We start from the raw sequence: 10797 nt of genomic DNA, 5'->3' as shown, positions 1-10797 counted from the left end.
TACTGAAGGCGCAGACAGGGCTTTTAGCAACGTGTACTTCAGAAGGAACCAAAGGCACTTCTGTTCAAGGCAACACCAGCTCTAAGTCGGTCCCATATTACCTGCGGGCACCGATCGTGTGTTGGGGTTTCTCATCGCTCGCTGCCCCATGCTAGAAATCTCAGCTGTGCTCTTCCAGACTGGATGATTTCCCATGTGTCCTGAGAAGCGTCCAAGGAGTCCTTCTGTGTCAAAGGCTTGGACAACCTTGGGAAGCTCACATTAAGATGCTGGGGTGCTTGGTAAGGCTTAGGAGAATGTATAGTCCCTCTAAAGTGAAAAATGCGTTGGCTGGTTCCTTGTATTGAACATTTGGATATGCTGCTCCTTGTGGAGACTCAGCCCACACAGGTTGTTGGTGCTGTCATAAGGAAATGGTCTTGATCAGAATGTCCATATCTACCTCAGGGTGATGATGGGAACCCCCCTTTCTGCTGGTGGAGCTACTCAGCACCATTTGAAGGTGCTGTCTGACCCCAGCTCCTCTGCCATGCGGCTTCTCGTGCCATTGCTGGATCCAAGCTCCTGGAGGAATGTGTATCGAGAGCGTGAGGACTGATGTGTCCATGAAGGGTTTGCATCTTTGATGCACCAATTGAACAATTTCTAGCCCTGGGGGCGTGGGACCGTGTTACACCTGAAAATCTTGGGCTGGAGTTTGGATGAATACTCTTTCAGCTTCTGGCTAGGTGACAGAAGTAGGGAGAAGCCAGATGGTTCAGCCAGAGTGGTTCACAAATGCCAAAGTAAGCCTGGAGAAAGAAAAGAAGCATCTCAAATCCCACCTCAACAGCCTAACCCTGATCAGGAGGTTCAGCACCTCATAGAGTACTGCCAATATATATATATTTTTTGTGGGGGCTTGTAAAAAAACTCTTCTCAGATGAGCCAACAGCCGAAACCCCTGATCAGGGCCTTTAGTTCCCAAGTACCTCAGTGCCAAGGAGCTGGTGCCTTGCTGGCTGCTGACTGGCTGGACTGTGCCGAGGCTCGGGATGCCACATCAGAGCAAGAGGCTTTTCCTGTTCCTTCCAGTGTGGGTTAATGTGTAAGGGGCCCAGCGAGGACTCAGAGCAGAAGGAAAATATCGGATGGCTTGGTCTCCTCATGCTTTGACTGGATGTGTGGCTGGTCAAGCCTGACTCTAGACTGGTGCAACCCTGGAGACCTGTTGGAAGGGCAGACGGGGCTGGGCTGCTGCTCGCTGTGCATATGAGTTGCTGGCAGAAAGCAGGAGGACTTTGGGGAAAGGACCCTGCAGAGCAAAGTGAGGAGGTCTCTAAAGCCGGAAGCTGCTGGCAGGAGAGAGATCGGGAGGTGAACAGCACAGCCTGCACAGGCAGCACTGGGGGTTATTGGAGTTGTGTCTCGTCTTATGTCCTGACGAGATCTTCAAGAATGGCTTGTTTTATGGTGGAGAGAGGTCTCAGCCACGAGCACTGTCTGTTCTTGGGGCTTCCCTCACCTCGGGTGAGTGCAAAAAGCTCTTCAAACAGAAGCACTGATGCTCATCATGGCCAGACACCGTCATTCCTTGGTCTTATTCAAGCATGGCCTTAGAGAGGGCATAGGCACATGATTTTAAAAAATCAATCAATAAATAAATTGCATTAAATCTTCTCTGCCAGCCCTAGCGAGCAGCACTTGAGCTGGAACACCCATGGAGGGGGCTGAGCGTCCATGGTGCTTCCAAGACATCATCCAGCTGCCTCCAGCATAGAGAGGGTGCTCAGCCCCTGCCCGCTCCGTCAGCAGCTGCCTGAGCTCGTCCTGATCAGTCTCTCAGCTGCTGGCCTGTGGTTTGAGCCAGAGATGATTTCATTGCCTGTGGTGTCAGCAGGCTGCTTTTCTCCTGTCAAAATGACCTCGTTTCTCAATGGACACCTGCAAAGTTTGCATGTTCGCCCCCTCCCTGTTGTGTTTCATTTTTCTACCTTTTTTTTTTGGTTTCAATTTTGCAGTGTAAAAATCTCAGCGCTTTTCATGTGGCAGCAGCTTCCATTTGTTTTTCGATTTTGCTGTTTGGGGATTATGTGAGGGGAGAAGGAGAAACACAGCTGCTGTTGCATGGTGGATATGCCAGGTTTTAATAAGGCTTCACTGTTGTTAGAAAAATGGAACTTTTTCTTTGCCAACAACTGGTGACACAACCCATGCAGCTCCACCAAATGCTCGGAGATGAATTGAGCTGCCGTTTCCCGCGGGGTGGCAGGTAAATCTCTGCTCCCTGTCATGGGCACCGCGTGCGTTGCCTTCCAGCATTGGTCGGGTGTTGCTCTGGAGATGTTGAGCCTTTGCTCTCCCAGTCTTTCCCTCAGGGGTCTTGTTTGTGTCTCTGCAGGATGGATGACATTCAGCTTTGTAAAGAAATCAGCCGGCTGAAAAAGGAGCTTCAGAAACTCATAGCTCTTCCAGGTAAGGCTTTGTGAAGCTTCAGAGAGCTGCACCCTGCAGCAGAAAGGTTTCCATGAAATACAAGAAGCTCTTGAATGCCTCCCACCCCGGGATGCTCTCAGAGACACTGCTGCTGCAGGCAGTGCGTGACCATCAGGAAATGTGGCTCCTTGAGTCTGACCTGGGATCTTCCGTGGGAGATTTGCTGCTTGCAAGTGCTGCCAGGGAATCCTTGTCCGGGCCTGGGCAGTGGAGACAGAAAAGGAGAAAAAACATGAGTCCTCTGAGGAAGAGCATCGGTCTGGTATAGGAGGAGGACAGGAGCTGAATGAGGTGGCAGTGAATGCTGACACGGTGGGACCTGCCCCATACACCGAGGAGAATCCACAAGTGAGCTGAGAGAACAAGCAGGGCACATTGTCAGGTCACACCATGGAGGGGCCCCTTTGCAGGTAGCAGGAGAGGAGATGCCTACAAAGGCCTCAGGAGTGTGAAAAGCAATGAATTCTTGCTGTGTCCACGTCAGGACTGTGTGTCAGTGATGGGATGAGAGCAGCGGGTGCCGGGGAAGGACTCCTGGTTGCAGCCAGGGTAGGATGGGTGTTAGGGGATTGTCATGCCGAAGGGGCTTGGTGGTGTCCCTGATTTAGGTGAATTCATCCTTCAGGATGTTGAAAAGAGGCAAGCAGTCCAGGGCAACATATGTGAAAACTTCAGCTGTGAGGAAATGCTGCTTTTGTCACCCCTCTTACCATGACCCTCCATGTCCCTGTCACAGCCAGAGCCCAGAAAAGGCCAAACCTCATTCCTGTAAAGGATGCCCCCTCACTCAAAGTATTTGAATGAGAACGAGCAAGAAAGGTTTCCCCACAAGCTGTGTCTGTCAGTGTTCACAAGGCTCTGCCTCCCCCTGGACACCCTCACTCATCTCCCGGGGAGGACTTCACATGTGTTTCCAGAACCAGATGGGAGACGTATCCTCTTGAGATTTGGACCTCAGTTATTTCCACCACAAGTATCTCTGAAGCTGCTGCACTCACTGTGACCTGGATGTGTGTGGCAGGGGACGATGCCTGGGTGTGTGCAAGGGACCAGCTGTGCACAGCTGTTTTCCCAGAGCACCAAGAAGCCTTGACCCTCTGTGCTGCGTGTGCTTTTCAATCTTCAGTGTGTGGTTAGAGCCCAACTGCTGCTTAACATGCAGGTCTGGATCAGTTTAATACAACCTGGATGTGCCCAGAGGGAGGTTCAGACAGGGGAGGGGAGGATTCTGCCATAAAACCGGGAGCCGCTTGCAAAACCTGGACCTGATTCATATGTAGGCTTTCAATTCAAATGCTTTCTAGTTCATAAAAACAGGATTTGATCTAAATGAATTTCAGGATCAGTGACAAACTTGGCCTTCTCTGAAGCTGGAGAAATGTGGCTGGCTTTCCTTTGGTCTTTCATTTCCCGATGAAATTTTCGTTTCATTCCCAGATTCAGCTGAGAGCAGAAATACCGCTTGCATCAGGGATGCTCTTTTTGTCTTCTTTGTAACCTGACTCAAATCAGAGTGTGCCAGAAAAATCCTGAATATCACTGGCCTTGTGAGACTGTCGCAGGAGATCATTCATAAAACTGGGCATTGAACTTTGGTTCGGGTACAGATTCAAACACGTCAGTGCTTTGCTCAGAGCTCACCCAGACTTGTGGCTTGAAATCTCACCGGACCAAGGTGCCTTTAACAATAGAGACACCGTGGTGATGGGCTCTGACATCAGCAAGTGGGGAAAAAAGGGCGAAGTGTTTCTGCAGTGGGTTTGTTAATTCTGATGGTGCTCTAACTGAGGAATGCAGATTGCTAATTAACTCCAAATAGCTGGTGCTCTGAGCACAGCCTGATGTTCCCAATTTGTGTGGCGTCCAAAGGCTGTGCTCCTAAAGTGATTCTGTTCCCACCAGGCAAGTGGGAGCTGCAGCACAGAGACAGACTTTGCATTAACTCTTCATGGTAGAAGATCAGCCCAGATCAGCTTTCTCTGCCGGAAAGCTGGAGCTCACTCCCTGCACAAGACCGCAATTGTAGGGGAGACCTTTGTTTGCTGGGGATGTTTCTTACAACATGGTGATCACGAGAAGTTCCTCTTAGACGCTGGCAGCAGCACCTCCAATCAATACACAGCAGACTTTAAACTACAAATCAATACATAGTTTAGGGAACTGCTGAGATCCAGCCTATGGGGTTTGCTCCATACCGTGTATTTCACTGCATTTTTATTTGGCTGAAGGAAGACTGGAGATTGATCTGTCCTCTGCTGAATTGATTTTGGAGCTGGCTGCTGAATTCAGAAAAGGTGTTAAATAGCAGCAGCACAGACAGTCATAATTTCCACCTAAGGTGGCTGTCCATTTATATTTAACACTCCTTAGCCCTGTCATCTTCGTGTGTCCCACTTACTGTTATGTACTGATTTATGTAGGACATGAGTTCATAGTGATGTGAGAGCTTTCCAGAGCTTCACTAACTCACTGCCCAAAGATATGTGGTGCAAGTGGGTCCTACCATGCTCACCTTGAGGAGCCCTTTCTCTGCTCTGCAAAGCTCACAGTTGAATCTTGCGGTGCTCAGCCACATGAAAATTTTGAGAAGAAGCTAAAAATTCAAAATCTGATAACACCAGAACTGTCTCCTCCCAGCCAGGGTGGTTTGGGATGAGGTTGTTGTTTATTTATCTGGATCCAGGTGCTTACTCTGGGTTCGCTTTCATCTCCATTCTCGTATCTGCTCCCAGACTGAGCAGAAGCAGAGCAAGCTTGGCCTTGGCATGGGTGGGATGGCCCCTCTTGGTGTGCTAAATGTGTTCCCTGTGCTGCAGAGAATGAAAAGTCCAATGAGGAGAAGCAGAGGGAAGAGGAGCTGGTGCAGCAGATACACAAGCTGGTGGAAACGCGGGATTTCCTGGTGGACGATGTGGAGTTTGAGAGGCTCAGGTAGCTGCGTGCCGTTTATTCCTCGCATTAAGAGTAGCGCTGTCTGTCCTCTGATCTGTATCATTCTGTGCCAGATGCTCCTGGATGCCTTGCTTCTCCTTTCCTCAGTGGTAACCAGTCTCTTTGTCACAGGGAAAGGGAAGAAGACAAGGAAATGGCAGAGTTCCTGCAAAGTAAGCTCTCCAAAAGCTACCTCCAGAAATCAAGTAGGTGGCTGATTAGTTTTATGCCTTGCTTTAAACCCCTTTCCTAAGCACTGTCTCCAAGATTTCATTGCTTTGCATGGGGCTAGCTTACCTGGATGACCTCTGTGGTTGGAGGAGGGTGTGGGGAGATGGCAACTGGGGGATCCTGGTGCTTGAGATCACATTGTGGAAACATCTCGATGTTATGTTTCCAGTTCCCGCCTGATATTTCCCAGTCACTGTGTCCTCTGAGAATGGGGATGGGTAGGTGTCATTTTGTGGCCCATATGCTTCATCTGTCCCTTTCCAACCAGCTCCTTACCTTTCCTCACACCATTACCTAAGGACACAAGTTGTGGTGTCCACCCAGTCCTCCTCTCTTCATGGCCTCTGATGGCAGGTCACTGTCCCCTTTGTGCCTCCATCATTGCTGGAGGAACACCTCCCCAGTGTGGTGGGAGGCATTTCCAGCCCAGGGTCCCTGTGCCTGTGTCCTGCGTGTGGACACCCATGAAGCACACGTGGTGACGTCCCTCCTGGATGCAAGGGCTCATGCCCAGCTGTGGGTCTGAGGAGGGTCACTGTCTTAGCCCTGAGAGGAGCTCCAAGAAGAAGCAATGGGCATGTGCCCTTATCACCAGGCAGACATCAATTCCTCTTTCCATAGCTCCCGTCAAAGAGAAGAAAATGACTTCCCGGGGGCAGCAAACCTCTGCGCCGTACATGACCAAAACGGGCCTCACCCTGCTCAAGGAGTGCTGCGGGTTCACCTGCTCCATCATGTAGGCCAGCCTCCAGCTCCTCTGCACAGGACATGACCATGGTAGCGTTCTCCTCCTGAGAAGCTGGGCTGGGCAAGGAGGGGCTTTCCTAGTGGGCTGAAACGGCCAAGGGCCTCGGTGGGTGGATGAGGGTCCATGTCTGGGACACGCACGGCTCCTGGCGCTGCAGGCGTGAGGGACCACTGGACCAGCTCTGCCTAGCTCAAACTGCCTCCTGCTCTTGCGCCTCTGCATGACAGCCCCACAGCATGTGCTGCTGGAATTGGTGTCTGTGGGGTGCAGACAAGTCAAACAAGGCCTGAACAGCCTGGTGTGGGGTGGAGCAAAGGTGATAGTGGGTGAGCTGAGCTCACTTCTGCTGGAATGTGGTGAGGACACGGGTGAAGCAAGCCACAGCTGAGATGAAATTACATCTATAAGGATGTGCTTTAATGCAGCTGAAGTGAAATTCTGTGCTCTGGTATCACACATCTGAGTCCAGACCTTACAGCTCATCATGAGGCAGTTGGCAAGAAGGATGTGGAACCACCAACATGCTGAGCTCCCGCATCACACCATGCCTGGGCTTTACTCAGTAGGTGATGAACCCAGTAGGTGATGAGCATGGCCAAAGCTGAGTGCTAGGTCCCACCTGACAGCATGGGTGAAAAGCACTCTGTAAGAGGAAGGTGATGGTAATGGAGGTCCAGTGGGTTGTAATCTCACCCTTAGTATTGCTGGAGACTTCTGTTGTGACAGGTGGCCTGACACCCAAGAGTTAGTCTCATTGACATTAGGCACTTTATAAAGCAAGGGTGGCTCTCTAGCCATCGGAGTAGGAAGGCACCAAGGGATGCCATGGTTGCAACCCACGGTTTCCTATCTCTTGCTTTTCCTCCCCAGGTCTCCAGCCAGAGTCCACAGTCTGCTCTCTTCTGAGAGTTTCAACTTCCCGTCATTGTTCATGCTTCCCACTGCAGCACCACCACCAAAGAGACTTCTCAAGCAGGCTGGTGCAAGCTTGAATGATGGCCTGTGCCCTTGGTGCCACGTCGACAGTCGTCTCCTCCATGACATGAACAAACTCCGAATTCCACCTGAGCTCATCTTGGAAGAGGTGTGTGCAGGCAGCGGCAAGCAAGTCCATGACAACGAGGACCAGTGCAAGTCCTTCCTCTGCACAGAGTAATAAAAGAAGCAGTGGGAGCTAATGTTTGGAGAGTATTGCACTCCACCATCCAAGACAGATTGTGGCCGCAGATGATGTCTCAGCCTTGTGCCACCTTGTGAGTCTCTGTGGGGTGGCTCCTGAGGACTCTCGGTGGGGAATGCCTCTGGTCTTGGTGTCGTGTTTGCATCATTTCTCCATGGTTCTGGATAGAGCTGAGCAAAGTGTGAAGAGCAGTCCTCAGAGCCAGCTGAACGAAGGGCTAATTCTTGTGAAGTCATCACCTGAGCACAAAACTGGTGTGTTGAGCTATGGGTGGATGAGTTGCCTTCCCCACCTCACTATTAGTGGATACATTTTTCAGCTCCAAGGAAAAGGAGGAAATTAGAGCAAAAGAGAAAAGGAGAAAAATCCAGAAGAATATGCAGAAAGAAATGAAAGCCAGACAGGAGACTGGCAAAGTAGCAGGAGGTGGTGAAGATAGCAGGTGACAGACACTCTCACTGCCAAGAGGGCATTCGGTCCTGCCCTCCAGTGCCCCTGCCAGTGCCTCTGGGCTTGGCACCATGAGCTGGACATAAAGTCCTGTGCAAAAGACTCATGGCACCCTGAAGTCACCCAGTGTCTCAGTTCCTGTTGTCCCTTCTGAGCATCCACCCATGTGGAGGTGGCACAGCCAGAGGTGCTAATGCCCATCGCGGCAGGACAGGGGCTCTATTTCTCACTGGGTCCTCTCCTCCTGCCCTTCTGCCCTGTATGCTGCTGTGGCTTCACTGGGTATCTTGGGGTGTCCTTCCATTTGGGTGGCTGCCCCATAGCTCTGGCTGCCCTCTGTCCAAAATGCTGATTGCTCCAGCTCCATCCTGCTGCAGCTTGCCACAGGGTGTTGAGATGGTGTTCCTGCCTGGGTCACAGTTTGACATGCCCATTCCAGTGAGATGGTCACAACCCAGTTGGCTCTTTCCATCGCACCTCATGGTATACTCATCCTTATAAAACACAACGCAGGGGGAATCCTTCCTAGTGCAATGCCATAAACAGGTCCAAGTTCCTCCTGCATTTCTTTATCAGCACTGCCAGACACCCCAGTGTGTGGGAACCTGTCCTCCAGCCTTTGCAAGGGATTTCCACTCACTTCCGTATGGAGGAGATTACCAGCAGCCAGAAAAGTCTGCAGACTGAACCAGTCCTTCACACTCACAGACCAGGGTGCAAGGCCCCAGTGGGCCAACATGACACCTGGTCATCTCTAGCAAACTTGAACCTGCTTTGGTTTGTGTCACCTCTAAGTTGACTTCAGTGGTCTCAGTCTGAAGCCTGCTGACTTGGTGCTGCTCTGTGTTAATGTCCTACAGCATCTTGAAACCACCACCTGCCAGTTTCTGGTGCTCTCCTTGCTTGGGGGAGGCTTCAGTATGGGCTGAAGGAAGCACCCTATAGATCACAGGGACAAATGAAGTCCCAGAGAGCTCCCCTCTGCTTTGCCAACTCTGTGTAATGGTGTGAGGTGCAGACCACAGCTAGGGCTGTTGTCCAAGCAGGTGGGACAGGCCATCATCAGTAGCCTCCATCCTGGAGCTGATGGGACAGGTTGGGCCCTGCTCTTCTAGCAGCTGTCCAGGGGCTGCTTTGCTCGGTCACTGCAGTCCTGCGTGTGGTGCAATACGGATGTTTCCTCTCATCCACACGGACCCAAGGGTCAAGACCTAGAAGGCCTCCCTCACTGTCCTGGCCTTCCCCAGAGCCTTCTTGGGAAGAGTGAGTAATGAAGACTGTTTGGTTGGACTGAGAGGGAGCCGAAGGTCCCATACTTGCTCCCCTGCTTCATCCCTCCCTCCACCTCACAAGGCCCCGAGACCCAGACTTCAGCTGCTGAGCAGTGCTTGGGCAGGTAGGGAGGACAGCCTGGAGGGAGATGGGCAAGGTCCTGGCCTGTTCTGTCACGTCTTTCCTGGCTGTGATGGTGTGGCTGGTCATGGAGAAGGAGACCGGCTGCTGCCCTGGTCATATGATACTATTTGGCTTCTGTTTTAACTGATGGCGAAGGTGTGCAGCGCCCGGGAGCGACACTATTTCATGTGCATTGATTTCAACCCACACAAATAAATGTCTGTTGGAAGCTTGGTTTGTAGATGTTTTCCCCACTTAACCGCAGTCAGTGCACACTTAGGGTACCACCTTTACCCCAAGGGCACAGTCTCTTGCCAAGAGTTCTTGAAGTGGCACTCACTGGAACAGGTTGCTATAAGTTGGCCAGAGCCTCTCCAGTAGACTCATATGTTAAAAGGACACTGAGTCATTTGGACTGGAAAGTCAAAAAGTGCTGTTGTGGCGGTCATATCTCTCTGGAGAAGTCATGGAAATACCTTCTTGTCATGCCCTACCACCTGGTAGAAGGCCAGAGGCAACATCTCTTCTCTGTCACCCTCCTCTGTCCCTCCAGTGGCTTGCTGGGTCTAATCTAGGCTGGTGAGAGACACATCTTTGTCCTACCAACCTGCTCATGACAAAGACATCTGGCAGGTCGCTGGGGATGACTGATGTGCCCATAGATAGATATCACTGGGCTTCTGGTTTCTCCCTTCACTAGCTTCTGTGTGATCCCTGTGGTGGACAGCCTGGCATTGTCTCTTTTCATGAGCTTGCTCAGCTGGTCAGAAGGTCACAGTGCTGCTGGCTAGGAGCAGACAAGACATCAGGACCAGTCAGGAGCACAGGTCTTTAGCTTGGCCTTCAAGTAAAGCTGTAAGGGACATACTGACTCTAAGGTACTAGACCAAGTGTCTCATTGTCTTTCTATTCTGTGCTAAAGGTTCCTGAGAAGAGCTCAGCTCAGGCATCCAGATAAAAGCCAAGTCTCCAAAGTCAATGTCCAAAGGTCTTCGGGAAACCTGGCCCATCAGTCTCTTCTCTCCATAAACCCAGCCTGGAGAGAGCCGTGCTCTGAGACCGTCACTCGCAGAGTGAAGGGCTCAGAGCTGCAGCCCCGGTCTTCCTCAGCGGCTGGGCAGGGCTGCTCCTCTCCCATTAACTCCCATTAGCTCCCATCAGCTGCCGCCAGTGTGATGCATCAAAGTGGGTGAGGAGGTGGCCGTGGGTGGAAGGAGAGGGGACAGCTGAGTCACCTCTGGGGATGGGTGTAAGTGCTCCTGGTCCTTCTGCATAAGTCACTGCCGAGACGAGATGCAAGGGCACAAAAGCGCAACGTCATCTCTGCTCGGATGAGTCATTATTTGACTTTTCCAGTGCAGGCAGCAGCTCTTGGTATCATCACCAG

At 51.4% G+C, this 10797-nt stretch overlaps 1 protein-coding gene across 1 annotated transcript in view; it reads left to right on the top strand.

The window, feature by feature from the left end:
* The window catches only part of LOC104280482 (uncharacterized protein C16orf45-like), a gene marked incomplete at its 5' end in the record, with an annotated part of 9271 nt that extends 2894 nt beyond the window's left edge, over positions 1 to 6377 (top strand). The window contains 4 exons of the mRNA XM_009878150.1: positions 2381 to 2454; positions 5292 to 5406; positions 5539 to 5612; positions 6259 to 6377. Of these exons, the coding sequence (XP_009876452.1) occupies positions 2381 to 2454; positions 5292 to 5406; positions 5539 to 5612; positions 6259 to 6377 (382 nt within the window). The remainder of the gene's footprint in view (positions 1 to 2380; positions 2455 to 5291; positions 5407 to 5538; positions 5613 to 6258) is intronic.
* Between the last annotated feature and the right edge of the window lie 4420 nt (positions 6378 to 10797).

This window comes from Apaloderma vittatum, unplaced genomic scaffold (assembly GCF_000703405.1).
Source record: "Apaloderma vittatum isolate BGI_N311 unplaced genomic scaffold, ASM70340v1 scaffold21760, whole genome shotgun sequence".
Classification (NCBI taxonomy): Eukaryota; Metazoa; Chordata; class Aves; order Trogoniformes; family Trogonidae; genus Apaloderma; species Apaloderma vittatum.
Note: the sequence above shows the minus strand (reverse complement) of the source record. Positions and strands in the feature narration are given on the sequence as shown.